Source organism: Oncorhynchus masou, chromosome 12, assembly GCF_036934945.1.
Source record: "Oncorhynchus masou masou isolate Uvic2021 chromosome 12, UVic_Omas_1.1, whole genome shotgun sequence".
Lineage (NCBI taxonomy): Eukaryota > Metazoa > Chordata > Actinopteri > Salmoniformes > Salmonidae > Oncorhynchus > Oncorhynchus masou.
Window position 1 is genome coordinate 23,851,138 of NC_088223.1, and position 24,156 is coordinate 23,875,293.

At 40.6% G+C, this 24,156-nt stretch overlaps 2 protein-coding genes across 6 annotated transcripts; one reads left to right on the top strand and one right to left on the bottom strand.

Moving 5' to 3' along the window:
- Window positions 1-3,133: 3,133 nt before the first annotated feature.
- On the bottom strand, window positions 3,134-8,307 carry LOC135549719 (chromatin modification-related protein MEAF6-like). 4 transcript variants are annotated; one of them, XM_064979948.1, is made up of 9 exons: window positions 8,095-8,307; window positions 7,469-7,584; window positions 5,672-5,759; window positions 5,505-5,550; window positions 5,204-5,372; window positions 4,556-4,585; window positions 3,955-4,023; window positions 3,730-3,763; window positions 3,134-3,587 (listed from the first exon to the last, which is right to left on the bottom strand). In XM_064979948.1, the coding sequence occupies exons 1-9, from the start codon at window positions 8,182-8,184 to the stop codon at window positions 3,573-3,575; spliced, it is 657 nt and encodes a 218-aa protein (XP_064836020.1). In that variant the 5' UTR covers window positions 8,185-8,307; the 3' UTR covers window positions 3,134-3,572. The 4 variants fall into 4 exon arrangements, with proteins under 4 accessions (XP_064836020.1, XP_064836021.1, XP_064836022.1 ...); XM_064979949.1 differs by lacking the exon at window positions 4,556-4,585 and having other exon boundaries at window positions 8,095-8,305; XM_064979950.1 differs by lacking the exon at window positions 3,955-4,023 and having other exon boundaries at window positions 3,185-3,587; window positions 8,095-8,298.
- A 50-nt stretch (window positions 8,308-8,357) lies between these two features.
- On the top strand, window positions 8,358-15,853 carry stpg1 (sperm-tail PG-rich repeat containing 1). Of its 2 annotated transcripts, XM_064979946.1 has the most exons (9): window positions 8,358-8,433; window positions 8,688-8,790; window positions 8,879-9,000; window positions 9,104-9,202; window positions 9,454-9,633; window positions 13,266-13,377; window positions 13,509-13,677; window positions 13,933-14,123; window positions 14,305-15,853. In XM_064979946.1, exons 2-9 carry the CDS (start codon window positions 8,757-8,759, stop codon window positions 14,376-14,378), a joined length of 981 nt encoding a protein of 326 aa, XP_064836018.1. In that variant the 5' UTR covers window positions 8,358-8,433; window positions 8,688-8,756; the 3' UTR covers window positions 14,379-15,853. The 2 variants fall into 2 exon arrangements, with proteins under 2 accessions (XP_064836018.1, XP_064836019.1); XM_064979947.1 differs by lacking the exon at window positions 8,358-8,433 and having other exon boundaries at window positions 8,693-8,790; window positions 9,104-9,179.
- The last annotated feature ends 8,303 nt before the right edge of the window (window positions 15,854-24,156 follow it).

The following is a 24,156-nucleotide window of genomic DNA, read 5'->3' on the forward strand; positions in this document are numbered from 1 at the left end:
CTATATGCATGCTTTCCAGGAACTGGAAATTATAAATAATAGTAATAGATTAAAATGTATCTCTTGTTTAAAACAGTACATGTGTGTTTTGTGATCAAGCTTATGTCGAAGCCATGTCGAAGAGCCCACATTTTAAATACTAACTGCGTAACACGCTTGATTCTCATTGCAACAAAAGCCTATCAGATGAGATCAACAATCTAGAAAAAAAATCAAGGGCAATGTTGTTGTGCGTTTTTAAATATTTTTTTTCCCATGACTTCTCCTGGAATATGGCTGACCCTGTTTGCGGAGACGTTAGAAAGTGGCCTTGTTTGGTCCCACGAGGACTATCAGCCAGGGTTGTGGCCACAACACCCAAAGAGATCTGAGCATCATAGACTAGTTAATCTGGGGCTTTGTCCCTATAGGGCTCTGGTCAAAAGGAGTGCACTATATAGGGAATAGGATGCCAATTGGGACACAGACTGGGGCTGGGGATGCAGTCAACAGGCCCCACCGAAACCTATTCAACAGTTCTGCCGGTGGCAGCTGCAAAATAAATCAGGCTCACATAATGTGACCCCCTACAGGCCATCACTGAGATATAGGCCTCACATGATGCACTAGGGTCTGTAACAGGATACATTCACAACACACTATACTGTGCTAGAAGTACTCTTGTCCCCAGCCGGCGCTCTCTACAATTGAGCCTGAGGAAAGTTATACTACAAGTAATCTCAGAACACAGAACCAAATCTCATGAGAATGCTGGCCAACTACTTGATTTGGTTAACATTTATGTTAAAAGTCTGTCACAAGAGAGTACATACTGGAACCAGTTATACAACTAGTGCCATTTCAAGGAATCCAGTTGTTCCGGAACATTAGTCTTTAGTTTATGAATTTCCTGTACTGGCTGGAATCAAAATAGAAATGGCCCGACCCTGTAGTAATTGTATTTTTCAAGCTGCTTTGCAGTCTATTGTTCCGATCAGAATGTTTTGGATGGAGCATAAAACAACAACTGACAGATCATATTGCTACAACAGAACACAGAGTAACATTTTTATCTATGACACATGATTGAGTCATGGACAGAAATGTGACCTGCTCAAACCACAAACTCATCATGTCAGACTGCATGGCTGAAGACATGGGAAGTGACAGGGAGGGGAGGACATGTATTTGGACTAGACACTGTGGTTTGGATAGAGAAGGGAAAGAAAGAAGTATGTCATTTGAAATACACCATCATTCTTCATGAGGGATTATGAGTGAGGTAAAAGCTAGAGAATAAAATGAAACCCATTTGTTAGAGAAAAACCCAAATCTTTCTCCCCCAAGTCCCTACACCAACAATAATACCCAAAGCAAGAGGAGCGGTAGGCCTAACCTTGGAAAGAAACAGCAGCTAAAAATAAATATAGTAATTCTATAGTACATTCCAAAAGAAACGTGACTAACATGGTGTGGAGGGAGAATAGCATAAAACCGAAGAATGCATTCTAGGGATTGATTTATTCCAGACAGCCTCTCGATCATTAATGTCAGCAGTTTAGCTTTGCCTGGGTGTCTCCAGAGAGATGATGCTTGAAACCATTCAGACCATGCCCCAAATGGCACACTATTCCCTATATAGGGCAACTACTTTTGACCAGGGCTCATAAGGCTTTGGTCAAAAGTAGTGCACTATGTAGGGAATAAAGTGCCATTGGGGACTCAAATGTGACTACCGTGGAAGTCACTACATCATAATGGGTCAGTGTTCTGACTAACCTCACTGATGTACTGCACATGAAAGAACTGAGGGATACTGTATATGACTTGAACACTGTTCTGAGTCAAGACTGAGGTGGTACAGGCTGTCCCAAATGGCACCATATTCCTTATGTGGTGCACTACTTTTGACCAGATCCATATGGGTTCTGATCAAAAGTAGTGCAGTAAATAGGGAATAGGGTGTCATTTGGATCTGGGTTCTGATCAAAAGTAGTGCAGTAAATAGGGAATGGGATGTCATTTGGGATACATAGAGACCCGTGAGCCAAGCCCAGAAGTGGTGGTAGCAAAGGACTTTGAAGTGCTGGGTGTGCCATGATGGCATAATACAGTTGACATGGCAGAATATTGGTGAGAGGACACCCTAATCAATAAGATCTTAGGCAATACAGAGAATTTAAGAACAGCATGAACAATACATTTGATAGGTTGATGGCAGATTTAAACACGTATAACTCATAGTAGCCAAATGTGGAACAGGGAAAATACTTTTTGGTTATGATATGGAAATCCTGTGGTTGAAAGGCAGTTAAGGCAATTCTTTGAGGTCTTTTGAACATGCATTATGAAGTAGCGCTACCTAGTGAACGGATGTGGTGTTGCACAATGGCAGTACAAGAACGTTCACTAACAAACCTGCATATCTACTTTAAAAATGTTACTACTACTATCTTTTCATCCTGCATTTCAAAACAGGAGTCTGTATTCACCAACCTGTTTCAATACTATGCAGTACGCATCATGTTTGATCTTTATAAACAAGGGAACATTCTAGAAATAGCATGGGATAGGCTGTCATGGTGTTGTCACCTGGTTCACTCAAACTGTCACTATTTTCATAAAACAAACTCAGTCGATGAGAACTGCCCCACAGGAATGCCATGATGACTTCATATCTGTGTAAACACTGTTCTTTTAATCATACTTGGGGTCAGAATAAAACTGTTTGAATGTGAACATTGTTTTGATACCATTTCCAGAATCCCACCGACTGCACATCTTCTCTGGGATGAGGGAATTACTGACAAATGTGAATGGTTACGTCCAAAATGGGACCCTAATCCCTATATAGAGCACTACTTTTGACCAGAGCCCTATTGGCCCTGGTCAAAAGTAGTGCACTATAAAAGGGAATGGTGATGCTATTTAGGACTGATCCAATAAGAGGGGGGGACTTGGGAGACATCCTAGGATCCCCGAGGCTTGTCTGACCTCACTGGCCTGTAATTGGTATGTAAATGAGCCATGAAGACACCACAAAGAAACCAGGCAGTAATTGGTGTCAGACAAGGGGAAATCTGATGATAATAAACTAGCTTCTGTATTGATTTTCCTGCTGTATTATTACTGAAGAATACAGGGTAAAGACAGATGGTGACTAATGATTTACTGAAGCGTAGATTTTTAGCAATAAACAAATGTATTGTAATTTCAAGGATTTATTACAATCTTATGCAAAACAAATCTCAAAATATTAAAAAAATATTAAAAAGAAGCTGGGATATTCTAGAGCTACAAAACTACACAATGACCAATACGAAGTAAAACAACTTTTTGTTACAAAGAGAGAAAAATGGTGGGAGTTACATAATAAATAGTGCATTTTCAACCCTATACAATAAGGTGTTATCCAACCCCCACCTGCGTCTTGAGTAACATGCAATAACACACCTTGTCTGCAGGAAAATCGTGAAACAGAAATATTTCTGATAGCAAGTGAGAGGCAATGTTTCATGCAATGTACACAATAAAGACAGTTAAAGTTCAGAGGGGCTCTCTGCTTCACCGTAGACCTTTGTCTGGCTACTTGATCAAGTCGAATAATCCTGTGGAACAAGGACAATATAGACAACAGAATTAAAAGCAGAACCTAAATCTTTCTAATAACAAATGTCTTTATTAATAGCTCAATGCAAGCAATGAGCAGCCATTTAAATGTTATGTTGTCCTACAAAATGAATAGCTTACCACTCTGGGTTTTTTGTTCACTTTCATGTCAAATCTATAAACAAAACAATGCAAGAGTTGTGTTAGGTAGGCCAATTTCAGGTTTGACTAAATACAACGGGGTAACTAGGGGGGACAACAAGCACCACTACAGTTACTCAAGCTAAGAAACCAAACCACAACAAGACCACCAGAGCACCATATGAACACCTGGGTTTCAGCGAAATATGTTTGTTTGTACTCAACCTTTGACCTCCCCATCTCATTTTGGCAGGAAGAGCAGCTTTTTTCATAACTGGATTAGGGGAACTTGACCTTTTGGAATGAAACCATGAAGGGTCAAGAAATACACTAAACTTCTATAGAAGAAGTGTTTAAGCCCCTATGATTCATAAACACTTAATAATCTAGTGTTGAGTCTACAGAAGCTAGGTGTTAATACCTTATTATAAACAACACATGATTTGAGAAATGAAGGGTTCATCCCCAAATGGCACCCTATTCCTTGTATGGGGCCTGGTCAAAAGTGGTGTACTAAATAGGGAATTGGGTATCATTTGGGACATTGTTGAAGATTTGGACATGCAATAATGATAGTGAATCTATGAGGACACATGAACCGACAGAGCGAGAGCGACAGAAGCAAAACAGAGAGCTGAGGGATGGAGAGAGTGGGAAAGTCAGGATGGGGTCAAAGAAGGCGGGGTTGTATCCCAAATGGAACCATATTCCCTACATAGTGCACTACCTTTGACCAGAGCCCAAGAGCAGTGCACTATGTAGGGAATAGTGGTACGTAGCCAGGATGTATCAACACAGGAAGCAGGAAGTAAAATTGGAGACTTACTCAAAGTCATAATCAAACATGGCAGAAGGGCTGGGGCAGCGTTAGGGGAGGAAAGAGCAGCAGTAGTTAGTACACCGGCCTGACTCACTCTAAAGGGATGCCTACATATCTGTAAATATAAATATATCAAGCTACATACAACATAACACAGTGGACAGAAACAGGTGTGATAAGCTTACTATTCCTCACATTCCAGCTCCAACACAAACAAAGACTATCCACTTGCTATAAACCAGATGTTTATACACTAGTACACCCAATCAAACTGACCCTGACAACTTTAAAAATGGTGTGTTGCTGACCCAAGAAAAACAAAAGCAGTACAAGCTTAGCAGCTTGGCCAAAGAAACTTCAGAGTCAGAGACAACGTGCATTATCCATAGCAATCAAAACGAGTGAGAGCACAGCACAGATTTCAGACTTGACAGTAGGGCCATGTTCAGTTAATCTTACATTTCACTCATTTAGCAGACGCTCTTATCCAGAGCGACTTACAAGAGCAACAGTCTTAACTGCTAGGCTACCTGCCACCTGAACATTCCACAGCAATGTGTCCTACTGAAAACCCCCTAGGAGTTAGCCTAGACCAGGGGGGGATGTATTTAGGAGTTAGCCTAGACCAGGGGGGATGTGTTTAAGGTCAAGTACCTGTGTCTGTTTTTGTTCTTCCTCTTCTTGTGGCTTCCGTGGTGACTGCCTGAGGAAGAGGATGCAGCCTTCTGAGGTTTGAGGTCCTGCAGGGCCCCATCTGCATCCTCTGTGTCCTCCTGACTGGGCTCATTCTCCTGGTTCTGGAGGTCTGGGGACGTGTCACTCTCTGTCCCACACAATGGAGCAGCATGTCACACTCACATCTATCAATATCTCACACAGATATATGCACTGTGGTCAAATATATATATAATAATAAAAAAAAGTTGCATGTAGTTGTTCTGAACCAAATACCTACGCTTTTCATTCATGTGATCTGGTATCCCACCGAGTGCACAGACAGCCTGTTCAACAAAGGCGAAAAGTTGGTCAGACTCAGCATTTATACATTCTTGCAATCATACACGATCTAGCATGAACATATTGAGAGGACAGGCAGAGGATAGAGTGAGGTGAAGCACTCACTGCTACAGAAGTGACGGAGGACTTGCTGAACAGACGCTCTGCCTCCTTGAACTTTCGGTTTCTTCTGTCCGTCTTGCTGTTGGAATTTCTATAACGGAACAATACAGAACAGGGTAAATACAGTTTAAGTCGAAAGTTTACATACACCTTAGCCAAGTACATTTAAACTCAGTTTTTCACAATTCCTGACATTTAATCCAAGTAAACATTCCCTGTCTTAGGTCAGTTAGGACCAACACTTTATTTTAAGAACGTGAAATGTCAGAATAATAGTAGAAAATGATTTATTTCAGCTTTTATTTCTTTCATCGCATTCCCAGTGTGTCAGATGTTTACATACACTCAATTAGTATTTGGTAGCGTTGCCTTTAAATTGTTTAACTTAGGTGAAACGTTTTCAGGTACCCTTCCACAAGCTTCCCACAATCAGTTGGGCAAATTTTGGTCCATTCCTCCTGACAGAGCTGCTGTAACTGAGTCAGGTTTGTAGGCCTCCTTGCTCACATACGCTTTTTCAGTTCTGTCCACAAATTTTCTATAGGATTGAGGGCAGGGCTTTGTGATGGACAATCCAATAACTAGACTTTGTTGTCCTTAAGCCATTTTGCCACAACTTTGTTAGTATGCTTGGGGTCATTGTCCATTTGAAAGACCCATTTGCGACCAAGCTTCAACTTCCTGACAGATGTCTTGAGATGTTGCTTCAATATATCCACATAATTTCCTACTTCATGATGCCATCTATTTTGTGAAGTGCACCAGTCCCTCCAGAAGCAAAGCACCCCCACAACATGATGCTGCCATTCCCCGTGCTTCACGGTTGGGATGGTGTTCTTCTGCTTGCAAGCCTCCACCTTTTCCTCCAAATATAACAATGGTCATTATGGCCAAACAGTTCTATTTTTGTTTCATCAGACCAGGGGACATTTCTCCAAAAAGTACAATCTTTGTCCACATGTGGAGTTGCAAACCATAGTCTGGCTTTTTTTTAATGGCGGTTTTGGAGCAGTGGCTTCTTCCTTGCCTTTCAGGTTATGTCGATATAGGACTTGTTTTACTGTGGATATAGATACTTTTGTACCGGTTTCCTCCAGCATCTTCACAAGGTCCTTTGCTGTTGTTCTGGGTTTGATTTGCACTTTTTGCACCAAAGTACGTTCATCTCTAGGAGACAGAACGCGTCTCCTTCCTGAGCGGTATGACAGCTGCATGGTCCAATGGTGTTTATACTTGTGTATTATTGTTTGTACAGATGAACGTGGTACCTTCAGGCATTTGGAAATTGCTCCCAAGGATGAACCAGACTTGTGGAATTACAGAATTTGTGTCAGATTTCTTTTGATTTTCCCATGATGTCAAGCAAAGAGGACGGAGTTTAGAGGTAGGCCTTGAAATACATCCACAGGTACACCTCCAATTGACTCAAATGATGTCAATTAGCCTATGACATAATTTTCTGGAATTTTCTAAGCTGTTTAAAGGCACAGTCAACTTAGTGTATGTAAACTTCTGACCCACTGGAACTGTGATACAGTGAATTATAAGTGAAGTAATCTGTAAACAATTGTTGGAAAAATTACTTGTGTCATGCACAAAGTAGATGTCCTAACCGACATGCCAAAACTATAGTTTGTTAACAAGAAATTTGTGGAGTGATTGAAAAACAAGTTTTAATGACTCCAACCTCAGTGTATGTAAACTTCCAACTTCAACTGTAGACTGCAAACACAGGCTTGATGATTCAATATCAACTATTCACTTTTCATGTCTAAGTGTGCTGTACCATGTCATGCTTACTTTTGGTTGGTGAGATATCTGTCCCATCCTCTGATGATGTTCCCATACATCTGGGTATCTTCCAAGTAGCTGCCCTCAAATGCATAGATCTGTCTCTCCAAGTTCACCAACGTCTCCTGTGGAAAGTATGCAAAAGGCATTAGACTTTGCATTTGTGGTTTATGAAACGGACAGAATGTGTTATTACAATATAGACAGAGACTGAACCAGCAGATAAAAGGGGAAACTTTTGGAACCAGAGCCATGATGTACAGTATGAGAGTATGCGCATAGTAGGTTTTGGCTGCTCCTTGTGGGCAAAATAAGTTACTACATAGTAACTAGCCACAGCGACACATTGTACATAAACATTGAGTCTGGAGTAAAATACTCTATACACACCATGCTCAATAAAGGCATGTTACATTTTATCTAATGTTCGATAACTCAATTAGTATGGCAGCTAGCTAACGAGTTAGCCACAAATATGTTGGTAGAAAGCAGAGGCCTCGTCGTAGTAACTAGCGTGGCCTAACGTTAGTTAGCTAGCTAGCAAGCTAACTTCCAAATAAAGCATAAGATGCAGCAATATACGCATATAGCAATATATTTAGCGAAATGGAAACGTAGCTAACTAATTCACTTACCGCAAGTTCTTGTTTCCTCTTGACCAGCTCCGAGAGTTCCCGACGTGTGTCGGGAATCTGTGGTGGTGTCGCTTTTGCATGCATTGCCATGATGAATCTTCTAAAAACAAACAGCCGCGCGTCTTCAATGATGAAGCCAAATAAGCAGTAAAAACATTCGCCACGTGTAGGCGCTAGATGACAGGTTGCGTGCAAAGAGCCAAATGCGTTAAATTCTCTGGCCTCACCCTCTTTGCTTTCCCCCAAGAACGTTTACTCGCTGTCATGGCAACATATCATATGCGGAAACACTGTATCCTCACTCAGAAATGTGTTTCTGGCTACTGTGACAGCAGTTTGGTAAGATATAAATTATTGCATCCTATGATCACTTTGCGTGTTTAGCAAATGTAGGTCGATGATCATAACAAAACTCTAAATCCTTCTGAAATTATTTCAATTTATTTTTTACTTTTGTTTTATCATGATCATCGAGCTACATTTACCTTGCAAATCGCTAGATTGTGGCTACTAGTCGTCAGCTAAATGTTAGCATGCTAACGTTAGATGTTGCAGTATCGTTGCCATTACAAACTCTCTTCCCTTCTCAACAGATTGTCAGGCGGTGCAAATGCATCGGGCACCTGTCCCTCCAGTTGTGTGTGTTGAATGTCTCTTAGCTAATGATGGGCAAAATACACAAAGGATTGAATGACAGTAAGTGTCATTTTTTTGCCTTTCATCCTTTGTAGACCTAAGTAATGATCTGCTCAGACTTCAGATATCTCTTTTTATATTCATCTAGGCTGCAAACTTCCAGGATACATATCATCAATACCCACCAAATACCAAACAGTGGTGATAAGCAATGAGGATAAGAAAGGGTTCTTGTCACAAGCTAAGAGGTTCCTTTCAGAAGACAGTCAGGTAGATATGTCAACCAGTTAATCAATCAGTCCTCCAGCTAATCAATAAATCAACCAACACAATAATTGTCCTATTATGATATGATTTTCAAATGTGGTTTCAGAATGAAAACCCAGGGCCAGGCACATATATGTCTCACAGGCCTGCTGAAATCAGCAGCCCCTCCTTCTCAAAGAAAGGTACAGGAGGATTTGCATCCCAGGTCAGACATGTTAATGGTACCCTAATCACAACCTCAATCTCTTTGTTCTCATCAGTAGAATCCTCATGAGATTTTAATGAAATGTATTCTCAAACTTTACCGATAATAGGGATCAAATAAAGTATCCTTGGGATCTCAGAAAACCGATGAAGCTTATGTTATAGATTATTAGGTAGGTCTATACTCTCTTAAAACCCGGTCCTCTGCCATACTTACAACGCTTACCTAGGGCATCTTCTCTTCTCCACTAGGCTGTCAGAGTTCCCCGTAACCCTCAGAGAGGTATCCCAGGACCAAATGCCTATAACCTGCAGTCCTCTCTGATCCACAAACACAGCTTTGGCAGGGGAGGCTCCAGAACTTTCCGATTACCAGTGGCTGTACAACATGATGGCCCTAAGAACAAGACACCAGCCCCTAATCAATATCATGTAAGTGCAGTATTCAAGGTTATTCACAACCTAGGTTATATGAGAATACCTTTAAACAGGTCAACATTCACAAAGCCGTTGGGCCTGACGGATTACCAGGACGTGTACTCAGAGTATGCGCGGACTAACTGGCAAGTGAATATAAGTTAAAATAAATGACTACCGCCCTGTAAAACTCACATCGGTAGCCATGAAGTCCTTTGAAAGGCTGGTCATGGCTCACATCAACACCATCATCCCGGAAACCCTAGACCCTAGATAACAACCTCTTCCTCAACGTGAGCAAGACAAAGGAGCTGATCGTGGACTACAGGAAAATGGACGGACGAACACGCTCCCATTCACATCGATGGGGCTGTAGTGGAGCGGGTCGAGAATTTCCAGTTCCTTGGTGTCCACATCGCCAACAAACTATCATGGTCCAAACTATCACACCAATACAGTCATGAAGAGGGCACGACAACACCTTTTCCCCTTCAGGAGACTGAAAATATTTGGTATTGGTCCCCAGATCCTCAACAAGTTCTACAGCTGCACCATTGAGAGCATCCTGATTGGTTGCATCACCGCCTGTTATTGGCAACTGCTCGGCATCCGACCGTAAGGCGCTACAGAGGGTAGTGCGTACAGCCCAGTACATCACTGGGGCCAAGCTTCCTGCCATCCAGGACCTATATACTAGGCAGTGTCAGAGGAAGGCCCAAAAAATGGTCAAAGACTCTTGTCACCCAAGTCATAGACTGTTCACTCTGCTACCACACGGCAAGCGGTACCGGAGCACCAAGTCTCGGTCCAAAGGCTCCTTAACAGTTTCTACACCCAAGCCATAAGACTGCCGAACAATTAATCAAATGGCCACCTAGACTATTTACATTGACTCCCTATTGAAGGAATTTAATTCCTCTGTTTTAATTCCCAATTAAAATTAAACACTCTGTCAATTCATAAGAATTTGTAAGACCCTTATTTTATAGGAATGGACAGAGCCCGGTCTTAAAGTCAAATAGCAGCCTTTATTCAAGAGAGTACTGCCATGATACAGGTTACCACAGGTTATAAACTGGAAATGACGTCATTAGTTCCAACACCACCCCGTGCCATCTCCGTTCCAGTACAAAGGCTGTATCTCAAGCCTTCCCACATCCGTCTCCCTACCAATTTAATATAATTTACGAGTCAAGGTTTTCTCGTAAAGATAAGCATTCTAGCCAGTCTGATTCATTTGTACCAAGGAACAGACAGTCATTGTTCTACTCTTGACCACATTCACACACATTATATTCAGTACCGGGATCAAGAAAGAAAATTCATACATATACAGTAACATTTAGTATTCTGATTAGTACATATACAGTAACATAATAGTATTCTGATTAGTACATTCTGATTGAAATGTATACATAATTAGTCATTATAGATAAAAATTCCCTTAACACTCCCCCCCACCCTTTGTTTTTACACTGCTGCTACTTGCTGTTTATTATCTATACATAGTCACTTCACCCCTAACCTGTACCGCTGCACATTGACTCTGTACCAGTACCCCCTGTATATAGCCTCGTTATTGTTATTTTATTGTGTACTTTTATTTTATTTTTTATTTTAGTTCATTTAGTAAATCTTTTCTTAACTATATTTCTTGAACTGCATTGTTGGTTAAGGGCTAGTAAGTAAGTATTTCATGGTAAGGTCTACCTGTTGTTTCGGCACATGTGACAAATAACATTTAATTTGATTTGATGAGAAGAGGGAAGCCATGTTTTAGATCCATATTGGAATGTAAAATATGAAACGTTTATTTTATTTCTGTACGTTTATTTCCTATATACAATAGGCTTACATGTTTGTGTACTGAACATTTTACTCAAAAGATGCTGCAATGAAAGTACAGTCGTGGCCAAAAGTTTTGAGAATGACACAAATATTAATTTTCACAAAGTTTGCTGCTTCAGTGTCTTTAGATATTTTTGTCAGATGTTACTATGGAATATTGAAGTATAATTACAAGCATTTCATAAGTGTCAAAGGCTTGTATTGACAATTACATGAAGTTGATGCAAAGAGTCAATATTTTCAGTGTTGACCTTTCTTTTTCAAGACATCTGCAATCCGCCCTTGCATGCTATCAATTAACTTCTAGGCCACATCCTGACTGATGGCAGCCCATTCTCGCATAATCAATGCTTGGGGTTTGTCAGAATTTGTGGGTTTTTGTTTGTCCTCTCGCCTCTTGAGGATTGACCACAAGTTCTCAATGGGATTAAGGTCTGGACCCAAAATATCCATGTTTTGTTCCCAGAGCCACTTAGTTATCCTTTTTGCCTTATGACAAGGTGCTCCATTGTGCTGGAAAAGGCATTGTTCGTCACCAAACTGTTCCTGGATGGTTGGGAGAAGTTGCTCTCAGAGGATGTGTTGGTACCATTCTTTATTCATGGCTGTGTTCTTAGGCAAAGTGAGTGAGCCCACTTCCTTGGCTGAGAAGCAACCCCACACATGAATGGTTTCAGGATGCTTTACTGTTGGCATGACACAGGACTGATGGAAGCGCTCCTCTTGTCTTCTCCGGACAAGCTTTTTTCCAGATTTAAAAGAAAATTGTACCTTTATTTTACGAGGAAAGTCAGTGAAGAACAAATTCTTATTTTCAATGACGGCCTAGGAGCAGTGGGTTAACTGCCTGTTCAGGGGCAGAATGACAGATTTTTACCTTGTCAGCTCAGGGATTTGAACTTGCAACCTTTCGGTTACTAGTCCAACGCTCTAACCACTAGGCTACCCACATGCCCCAAACAATCAGAAAGGGGATTCATCAGAGAAAATGACTTTACCCCAGTCCTCGGCATTCCAATCCCTGTACCTTTTGCAGAATATCAGTCTGTTCCTGATGTTTTTCCTGGAGAGAAGTGGCTTCTTTGCTGCTCTTCTTGACACCAGACCATCTTCCAAAAGTCTTCGCCTCACTGTGCGTGCAGATGCACTCACACCTCCCTACTGCAATTCCTGAGCAAGCTCTGTACTGGTGGTGCTTGCTGGACTTTCTTGGGCGCCCTGAATCCTTCTTCACAACTATTGAACCACTCTCCTTGAAGTTCTTGATGATCCGATAAATGATTGATTTAGGTGCAATCTTACTGGCAGCAATATCCTTGCCTGTGAAGCCCTTTTTGTGCAAAGCAATGATGACGGAACGTGTTTCCATGCAGGTAACCATGGTTGACAGAGGAATAACAATGATTCCAAGCACCACCCTCCGTTTAAAGCTTCCAGTCTGTTATTCAAACTCAATCAACATGACAGAGTGATCTCCAGCCTTGTCCTCATCAACACTCACACCTGTGTTATTAACGAGAGAATCACTGACATGATGTCAGCTGGTCCTTTTGTGGCAGGGCTGAATTGCAGTGGAAATGTTTTTGGGGGATTCAGTTCATTTGCATGGTAAAGAGGGATCACTCTTTGATCAATCATGTGATCACTCTTCATAACATTCTAGAGTATATGCAAATTGCCATCATACAAACTGAGGCAGCAGACTTTGTGAAAATTAATATTTGTGTCATTCTCAAAACTTTTGGCCATGACTGTAAGTGTTTTTGTTTAAAGACTTGCCTTTATTCTTGATGCTTTAGGTGTCTTTCAATGGGGTAAAGCCAAACACGTTAGTGTCCGCTCAATCAGTATTTCTGTCAACAACTGGACGGAGTTCTATGTGCTCAAACACTCTAAAAGGACCATCACCCTGTAAGTATTACACTTTTTATTAAAGCATTATATTTTTGCTAATTGGGAATATAATTTTTAATCGATACTCCATTACATCGACTCCTCTACAGGATTTTATATATGATACTCTTTATCTTTGCTTGTTCAAGGTCACTACAAAGTCAATGATGCCATAACTCAGAAATGCCCCAAGGTTCCCCTCTCCTGCTTTAAGTCCAACTCTGTGAGGATCCAGGCCCCTGTGAATAACCATGTCCCAGGCCCAGGCACCTATAGTCCCTACCAGGCCCCAGAGCCAGTCAGGAGAACCATCCTACCGTGAGTAAAAGCACAGGGTCCATATTCATGAACCATCTTAGAATAGGAGTGCTGATTTAGATGACGTTTTGCCTTTTTGATCAGAATGTTTAAGATTGCATGGACGGGGGGGGGGGGGGGTCCTGATTCTAGATCAGCACTCCTACTGGGAGACGCTTTATGAGTACGGATCCAGGACTAGCAGGGTAATCGTTTCTCTCATAACACCTCTTTGGTCTTAAACTACTCTCCCATGCCCTTTAACCCTTGTCCAAGGAGGAGACATTACCTGGGAATATCAGCTCCCCCTCTGATTCTTCTGAAGAACCCTCCCCTGCCTGGCCCTGGGCAGTATGATGTAGTGAACTATGGAGACCCGACCAAGCACTTCATGTCCAGTGCCGTGTTTGTTTCTGGGACAAGCCGTTGGACCCAGGATGTGCGCGGCCAAGGAGTTCCAGGGCCAGGTGCTGTATTAATGACCCTTCTTATCACACTAACGGTTATAGTGGCCATTTTTCGTTTTCTGTTATACTATATTATTTTTTACTATTTGTTATTGGTATTCTAAAAAAAATACATTCATGTTTAACTTTCATTTCACTGCAGAGGATATTGATTGAACTTAATGTCACTTTTTGTTTATAGGTTACTATGAACCAGACACATCATCAAAGCGGTCTTTCTTATACAATTACTCCAACAACTGGATTCCAGCATGAAGCAATTGAGGCAACTCACATTGCTTTTGTGTGGGTGTTTTTGCATGTGTTCACACCACACTGGGCATATATTTACTCGTGTACTTTATGTGAAATTGTATTGTGGTTGAGTGGCTTGGTGTGGGAGTTTGTTTCTGCATGTGAGGAAGGTTTTGTACAATTTTTTCATGTGCATTCCATGTACTGTACGCATGTGTTTCACTGTGACTAAAGAGAAAGATACAAATCACTTCATATTTCCATCTATTCAGTAATTGTATTTCCAATACAGTGTCTTCAGAAAGCATTCATACCCCTGGACTTATTCCACATTTTGTTGTGTTACAGCCTCAATTCAAAATGGATTAGATTCCATTTTTTTCCACTCCCAACTACACATAATACCCCATAATGACAAATTTAATCCATGTTTTTCGAAATTTTACCAAATGTATTGAAAATAAAACAGAAGTATCTTAATATTCACACCCCTGAGTCAATACATTGTAGAAGGACTTTTGGCAACAATTACAGCTGTTAGTCTTTCTGGGTAAGTCTCTAAGAGCTTTCCACACCTGGATTATGCAGCATTTCCCCATAATTATTTTCAAACTTTTGCAAGCTCTGTCAAATTGGTTGTTGAACATAGCTAAACAACCATTTTCAGGTCTTGCCATAGATTTTAAAGTACATTTAAATCAAAACTTTAACTCGGCCACTAAGGAACATTCACTGTCTTCTTAGTAAGGAACTCAAGTGTAGTTTATTGTCCTGCTGAAAGGTGAATTAATCTCCCAGTGTTTTACATTTTAGTCATTTAACAGACTCTCTTATCCAGAGAAATTAGGGTTAAGTGCCTTGCCCAAAGTCACATCGACAGATTTTTCACAAAGTTGGCTGAGGGTTTCAAACCAGCAATCTTTCAGTTATTGACCCAACGGTCTTTACTGCTGGACTACCTGCTGCAAGACTGAACCAACCGACTGAACCAGATTTTTCTCTACGATTTTGTCTGTGCTTCTCCATTCCATTTCTCTTCCCGCCTGAAAAACTCCCCAGTCCTTAACGATTACAAGCATACCCATACATGATGCAGCCACCACTATGCTTGACAATATGGAAAGTGGTACTAAGTAATGTGTTGTATTGGATTTGCCCCAAACATAACACTTTGTATTCATGTTTTGCAGTATGACATTAGGGCCTTGTTGCAAACAGGGTGCATATTTTGGAATATTTGTATTCTTTTTTTTTTCACTTTGTAAATTCGGTTAGTATTGTTGAGTAACTACAATGTTGTTGATCCATCCTCAGTTTTCTCCTATCACAGCCGTTAATCTCTGTAACTGTTTCAAAGTCACCATTGGTGAAATCCCTGAGTGGTTTCCTTCCTCTCTGGCAAATAAGTTAGGAAGGATGCCTGTATATTTGTAGTGAATGAGTGTATTGATACACCACCCAACGTGTCATTAATAACTTCACCATGCTCAAAGGGATATTCAATGTCTGTTTTTTTAAAACCATCTACCAATAGGTGCCCTTTTTGTGAGGCGTTGGAAAATCTCCCTGGTCTTTGTGGTTGAATCTGTGTTTGAAATTCACTGCTTGACTGCGGGACCTTGCAGATAATTGTATGTGTGGAGAACAGAAATGAAGTAGTCATTCAAAAATCATGTTAAATACTATTATTGTACAGAGTGAGTCCATGTAACTTATGTGACTTGTTTAGTACATTTTTACTCTGGGACATATTTAGGTTTGCCATAACAAAACGGTTAAATACTTATTGACTCAAGGCATTTCAGCTTTTCATTTTCGTAAAAACATAATTCCACTTTGGCATTATGGTGTATTGTGTGTAGGCCAGTGACGAGACATCTCAATTGAATCCCTTTTACATTTTTTAAAATTTGAATTAATTGATTTTGAATTCAGGCTGTAACAGAACAACATTTTGAAAAAATCAAGCGGCATCAATACTTTCTGAAGGCATTGTGTCGTTAAGAAGAAACATGTGTAAGCATGTTTTGTGTCCAGTAATGTAGAGATGATGGACAGTAATGGTAGTCCCTGACAACTGCTAGTGCTATCATTGTCAGCGGTACACCCCAATAACAGCTGAGCACATGAGACAACGTCGTCAAAGCAACTGTTGGGGGCATGCTGTGGGGTGGGACACTTGGGAGTGGGTCTGTATGAGGGATGGGACACTGAGGAGGGGTTCTGTATGTGAACAATGTGCCTGAGCATGAGACAGGGATAACTTTTAAACCAAAAGACAAATGGCTGTGTCAGTCAGTCACTCCCTTATACCCTCTCTCACTTCATTGAAATGTTAGTACACAGTGGCACGACAACCCATACCCATCTTATCCCTTGTCTCCTGTATATCAGTTAGTAGTCCCCATTAGTGGTGGGTTTACATGATACATTAGCATGTGCCAGTCCCTTTGACAAGTAGGCTCATGTTCTCAGTATTATGTCTGGAACCTCTGTGTGGTTATGCCTATGGTGCATATTTCAGGGCATTTACATCATCAGTGGCCCAGATCATGTTCTGCCTGCCAAAGCAGTTTCGACCATCATAATGAGTTACATCTCAGCCTGTTTTGTCTGCCAGATTGACTTACACTTAGGACACTTGACCACTGAACAAATATGTCAAACTCTATATTATACACTGTCCCCACTGGGCACACACTGGTTGAATCAACATTGTTTTCACATCATTTCAATGAAATTATGTTGAACCAACGCAGAATAGACGCTGAATTGACGTCTGTGTCCAGTGGGTCACACTGCAACACAACTTTAAATTTGTGGTTACATATACAGTACCAGTCAAAGTTTGGACACACCTACTCATTCCAGGGTTTTTCTTTATTTTGACTATTTTCTACATTGTAGAATAATAGCGAAGACATCAAAACTATGAAATAACACATGGAATCACGTAGTACCCAAAAAGTGTTAAGCAAATCAAAATATATTTTAGATTCTGGAAAAGTTTGCCTTGATGACAGCTTTTTACACTCTCTGCATTCTCTCAACCAGCTTCACCTGGAATGCTTTTTCAACAGTCTTGAAGGAGTTCCCGCATATGCTGAGCACTTGTTGGCTGCTTTTCCTTCACTCTGTGGTCCAACTCATCCCGAACCATCTCAATTGGGTTGAGGCCGGGTGGTCGTGGAGGCCAGGTCATCTGATGCAGCACTCCATCACTCTCCTTCTCTGTGAAATAGCCCTTACACAACCTGGAGGTGTGTTTGGTCATGGTTCTGTTGAAAAAAAATGGTAGTCCCACTAAGCACAAACCAGATGGGGATGGAGTATCGCTGCAGAATGTTGTGGTAGCCATGCTGGCTAAATGTGCCCTGAATTCTAAATAAATCACTGATAGTGTCACCAGCAAAGCACCCCCAACCATCACACCTCCTCCGTGCTTCACAGTGGGAAGCACACATGTGGACATCATCCGTTCACCTTCTCTGCATCTCACAAAGACACTGCGGTTGGAACCAAATATCTCAAATTTGGACTTATCAGAACAAAGGACAGATTTTCACTCATCTCATGTCCATTGCTTGTGTGTCTTGGCCCAAGCAAGTGTCTTCATCTTATTGGTGTCCTTAAATAGTGGCTTCTTTGCAGCAATTCTACCACGAAGGCCTGATTCATGCAGTCTCCTCTGAAGAGTTCAAATCAAATCAAAATTTATTTGTCACATGCGCCGAATACAAGATGTGTAGACCTTTACCGTGAAATGCTTACTTACAAGCCCCTAACCAACAGTGCAGTTCAAGAAAGAGTTAAGAAAATATTTACCAAATAAACTAAAGTAAAAAATAATTAAATGTAACACAATAAAATAACAATAACGAGGCTATATACAGGGTCCTCATGATAGCGCTAGATGGTTTTTGCGACTGCACTTGAAGAAACTTTAAAAGTTCTTGAAATTTTCTGCTTTGACTGACCTTCATGGCTTAAAGTAATGATGGACTGTCATTTGTCTTTGCTTATTTGAGCTGTTTTTGCCATAATATAGACTTTGTCTTTTACCAAATAGGGCTATCTTCTGTACACCATCCCTACGTTGTCACGACAAAACTGATTGGCTCAAATGCATTAAGAAGGAAAGAAATTCCACAAATGTACTTTTAACAAGGCACACCTGTTAATTTAAATACATTCCAGGTTACTACCTCATGAAGCTGGTTGAGTGTATGCCAAGAGTGTGCAAAGCTGTCATCAAGGCAAAGTTTGGCTACTTTGAATAATCTCAAATCTAAAATATATTTTGATATGTTTAACACTTTTTTTGTTACTACATGATTCCATATGTGTTATTTCATAGTTTTGATGTCTTCACTATTATTCTATAAACCCTTGAATAAGTGGGTGTATCCAAACTTTTGACTGGAGCTGTATATACATATTGATGAAAGCAAGCACTTTAATATGGCTTCCAGCGGACCATCTGCTAGTGAGTTATCAGTTGACGATTTTTCCTGGCCACTCTGCATTCTCCTCTACTGATACCACGGCAACTGCAGACTTGGTTGACTCCCACGCTTTAACAGCTGCATATATATTCAGACACTGACTTCAATATTCTGTCTGCAGAAGCACTCCTTGTAAAACCAAACAACAATTTATAAGGCTTTCACTCCCAAACAAAGCTTCTGTCTGAGCTCCCTTTAGTTTTGAGAAATGAATGTGTTTTTTTTTTACTCCTCTGGTCTTCCACTGGTCTGGGAAGCTGCTAGGAAGACTGTTTCATCCTGTAAAATAAAAATCTTTCAGAGTAGGCTTTAGACCAGGGGTGTCAAACATGCTGCCCGCAGGCCAGATCCGGCTCGCGAGGGGGTCCAATTTGGCCCGATTTGAGTTAAAATCATTATATTTAAGAAATATTAAAATAATATAATTAGTTGGGGGGGAAACATACTCTATAGTTTTAAATGACTAAAACCAAATCGAAACTGTGTAGAAATCATTATGGACCTACATTCATACAGCAACTACTTTAGGTAAATTTTGACGGCGAGGAAATATAGCCAGACCTCATTGAAGGCCGAATGCGGCCCGGGGGGCTAAATTAGTTTGACACCCCTGCTTTAAGCCTTTAGGAAGCTTTGTGTTATGGAGCTAGCTCCCTGTGACAGAGTTTCCTGACATTTAAACTATTGGCTCAACTAACGGCTCTTGTCTGAGGCCACGGGTGTTGAAATTGTAGTTCCACAGGGGGCAGAGACACTGAAACACATAACTCTGTGGTTTTATGGGAGCTGTCTGAGGTTTATTACAGTTTGTACTCACATTTGAGCAAGTTTAAGCATGTTCATTCAAAAGAGCCCTCCCTTGATACAGCCTTTTGTTGTGAGAGTAGGTATGTTTGTGCAACGTTTTGGATTTGTGTGTATTGTGAGATCAAAATGTTTATTTTCCCCTTTCCCCATGTACTGTATAGTGATTAGCTGTGTAGTGAGAAACCTTAAAATATTTATGATTTAACACTAATATCTGTAAACTCTTTATTGTCCCACTTCTTAGCCAATCTAAATAATCATTGGTGCACCGACAGGCATGCTACAATTTCAGCATAAGCCATTTATCACTCTTTCTTGAATAAAACATTTTATTTGTCAAATAAAAGAGCAATAACTCCATTAATTATATTTGGCTCTGAAGTTACTGATAATCATCTGGAAAATAAAGGAATGAGAGATCTGGAGTAATTTAATTTGGAGTATCCACAGAACGCTGCTAAAGTGTTGGGGTGGCTGAGGGTATCTTAAATCAAATTTATGGTAGAGCTAATCGTGTCAACCTAAGCTTATTTCTCTGATTTGGCAGTACATCAGGGGATTAGGGGCAGAATATGGTGCTATTATTTCATAAAGATTGCATAAGAAGTTTTAAAACTGCCAGAGATATTTACAGGAGTGTGGAGACAATCTCAGATTGCGTCAAGGGACCGTGTGACAAAAGATAGTTAAGAAATAGAAAAATATTAGAACCTCTATTTTGTTGCCTCTTGGTGGGATTGTGAGATACAAGCCCCCGGGAATCATGACTTATCCATTCTATTTTCATACTTTAATCGGTTGAATTAGGAAGCTGTGCTTTTAATTATGAATATGTAATAGCCTACAGACAATGCCACAGAAATTAAAATGCTCTGTGAAAAATAACCTCAAGCAATAACTGTGGATGTATGGATTGATGGATGAGATGAATGATGGATAGGTAGATGATTGGAGGGATAGAAGAGTGGATGGATAGAATAGATGGCAGACAGACTGACTGTGACCTAAAATCAGCATCAGCTCAACAAAACCTCTTTACTGATCCTGCTTCCTTCTGTATAGTTGTAAAACATAACTTGAATGATTTGTGGAAGAATAGGCTTAGTAATGGCTGTTTGTATCAGCAGGGGACACAAGCCCCCGGGAATCATGACTTATCCATTCTATTTTCATACTGAAAACAGCACAAACATGAGTTGGAGCCTGGTTGATTGCACTGCTTTGTTGAATATTCAGTATTCTCAAACCAGGAACTTTCAGAGAGCAAGAAATACGAGTAGAGTGAAGGATATTAAACAGCTTTTTGATTAACCTGAATAACTTGCATAATATTTGGGTTTAACTGGCTATACATACAGTATGTATGAGTGCCTTTTAGTGTATGGGAAAGTTTTTATGAGCTTTGCAGATAACATTTCATTGTGTGTGCATCATAGAGAGAGACCATTTTCCAATCGAGCCCTATCTCATCTTGGATGGGTGTGGGTGATTGAATGTCCTCTACCATTCCCCCACCCCCTACTTCCTGTCCTTGCTTCTCAAAATCTCATTACTTAACAGGAGATCCTCCAGACTCCACAACACTGTAGATTACTACTACCGTAATTGCTGGACTATTAAGCGCATCTGAATATAAACCGCACCCACTGAATTATTAAAAAATATGTATTTTGTACATAAATAAGCCGCACATGTCTATAAGCCGCAGGTGCCTACCGGTACATTGAAACAAATGAACTTTACACAGCCTTTAAACGAAACACGGCTTGTTACAAAAATAAATAGGCTTTAACGAAACACGGCTTGTAACAAAAATTAAAACAGTAGCCTACCAAGAAAGTCATTGGTCACTATCTTCCTCCTCCTGTGCACTGAAACCACTGAAGTCATCTCCTTCGGTGTCGGAGTTGAATAGCCTCAGAATTGCTTCATCCGATGTTGGATCATTTTCATTGTCGCTCTCGTCACTTTCATCCGGAGGCAAATACCCCACTGAGCTCATGCTGCCCCTTCAACACGCAGCAGTCCAGCCTTTCGAAACCCGTTGATGATAGTGGATTTTTTGACAATGCTCCACGCTGTCAGGACCCACTGGCAGACTTGACCATAAGATGCTATTCACCTGCGGCCCGTTTTAGTAAAGGATTTCTCCCCACTTGTCATCCAAGCCTCCCACTGAACAAGGAGCGCCACCTTAAATGCACAATTTACACTGATGTTGAGTGGCTGCAAATACTTTGGGCCATCTGCTTTTCTTCCCTCTGAAAGCTTTTGTTGTCTTTTTGCACTGAGTCAGTTCCTCACGCTGCTGTTTCCAACGTCTTATCATCGACTCATTAAGGCCAAGCTCCCATGCAACAGCTCTATTTCCTTTTCCAACAGCCAGATCGATCGCCTTCAACTTGAAAGCTGCATCATATGCATTTCTCCGTGTCTTTGCCATGATGAGGGTGACAAAATTACTACCGTAATCAGAATGATGGGAAGTTTGAGCGCGCTCGATTTACGTCACATTATGTGACGTGCTCAGTTTTTTGGCGGCATGAATCTTGTGAAAGCGGGAAAAATCCATAAATTAGCCGCGTCATTGTATAAACCGCGAGGTTCAAAGTGTGGGAATAAAGTAGAGGTTTATAGTCCGGAAATTACGGTACCCAGAGTCATTTCTCCTTCACAGGCACTGTAGTGCAATTCAAACTAATAAAAAACAATTGCATTAGGGATGCTGTTGCTGCTAGTCTTGGGTTTAAGAGAGGCTGTTGATGTGTTCGAGAGGCAGTACAGTGCACTACAGTACACCGACAAGCTACAGTCCCCTCACTGACATCATAGCTCATCTTGTTGGTGTATTTTGATCCATGTCATAGGCTCCCATGCCCACCAGTGCTGACACAAGGAGAGAGGACACACAGTCTTCTCAATCCTGTTGAATAATATTTATATTTATATCTCCCTCAGGATTTGTCAGTATTGTCTGGTCTTGTCAATCTGCAGTCTTGGAAGAGTATGATTTTGAACTGTCTTGATTCAACAGAGTGCAGTGGTTTAAAAGAGAGGAGTGTCAGAAGAACTTGAAAAAGAAAGAGATTCTAGCGTTCAAACTGGAGATGAGCCTTCAGATGCGATTCTCAAGCTTGTAAAAACTTTCTGGAATGTTTGAATGGCTGTTTCTACTGTACTAAGTGGCTCATACATTTTTTCATTTGTCTCAACACCTAGAAATGCATTTTGCCTTTCATTTTCAAAGCATCCTGACATCATGTTACATGAATGTCCTGATTCTCTGATCTCCAATAGACCCAGTATACCAGGCTCCCGAGTGGTGCAGCGGTCTAAGGCACTGCATCTCAGTGCAAGAGGTGTCACTACAGTTCCTGGTTCAAATCCAGGCTGTATCACATCTGGCCGTGATTGAGGGTCCCATAGGGCGGCGCACAATTGGCCCAGCGTCGTCTGGGTTTGGCCGGGGTAGGCCGTCATAGTAGATAAGAATTTGTTCATAACTTACTTGCCTGGTTAAATAAAAATGAATTTAAAAAAATACCAGGCAGAGTATATGAGAATGTACTGCATGATGTTGATGCAAAATACTGAATGTTTTAGCGAAGGTAAATCATTCTATTTGGTTTTGAAATGTACTTCCCATGCGATTTATAGCATTAATTTGCACTGGTTTATTATTTACATTAGCCTAAGAAAATTCAAATATGTCATATAGGCATTTGCTATTCTGTCTGTGTTTGGTTTCTTCAACTTTCTCAGAGAGTTACTATACTGTATGAGGCAGATTATCTTGACACGTATTATTTATCTGATTTTAAATCAAAAGTGTCCTAAGGGCAAGGGGTGGAGGTGAGAATCAGGTTAAATCCATTTTTTAAACGGCTCTTTAATTTTTTTAATGAATTATCCACACACAGACTGACCCAACCACATGGGGACATTGTTTTTTAAAACAATATCCTGAAAATATAATTTCACTAAATTGTAGGTATAAAACTATTCACAAAAGTTAGTGAACCTAATAGAATATACACTCGCATTGGCTTTGTGTAACAGGCCTGGTCCAGCAGGCTTAATGCTCGCCCTGCCTCGTCTAATTGGAATAGACACCAGACTCCATCTTCTGCAAGATAAATGTGTCCCCTACAGTGAAAGGAATGTTGTATTAATTATTAATTACCTAATCAACACCACTATTCTCTCACTGTGTCACAATACAGACTGATTTAATTAAAACATTAATTCCCCTGTAGCCTATGTTGCAAGCTGTTTCCATTCACTGTTTGCCTCTTAGTTAGGGAATAAAGAGCAATACAAAAAAAGACAGACAAAAAGCAAAAAAAGACAGACAAAAAGCAATGACACATTTTATAGGAGTTCAAGTGACCGTGTTACCCCCTTTGATTAATTACCTGTTTATAAAGTTGTAATAGCCTAAGTGCTATTATGGGCATAGCACAGATTTCTGTGGGCTCCTTGGATAG

Excerpts from the sequence above, each read along its gene's own strand:
- LOC135549719 (XM_064979948.1), bottom strand. The coding sequence starts at position 8,184 with ATGGCAATGCATGCAAAAGCGACACCACCACAGATTCCCGACACACGT. Across the intron at positions 5,551-5,671 it reads CCTCCGTCACTTCTGTAGCA|GCTGTCTGTGCACTCGGTGG; the intron begins GTGAGTGCTTCA and ends TTTGTTGAACAG. Across the intron at positions 4,586-5,203 it reads AAGAACAAAAACAGACACAG|CCCTTCTGCCATGTTTGATT; the intron begins GTACTTGACCTT and ends ACGCTGCCCCAG.
- stpg1 (XM_064979946.1), top strand. The coding sequence starts at position 8,757 with ATGATGGGCAAAATACACAAAGGATTGAATGACA. Across the intron at positions 8,791-8,878 it reads ACACAAAGGATTGAATGACA|GCTGCAAACTTCCAGGATAC; the intron begins GTAAGTGTCATT and ends ATATTCATCTAG. Across the intron at positions 9,634-13,265 it reads CAGCCCCTAATCAATATCAT|GTGTCTTTCAATGGGGTAAA; the intron begins GTAAGTGCAGTA and ends TTGATGCTTTAG.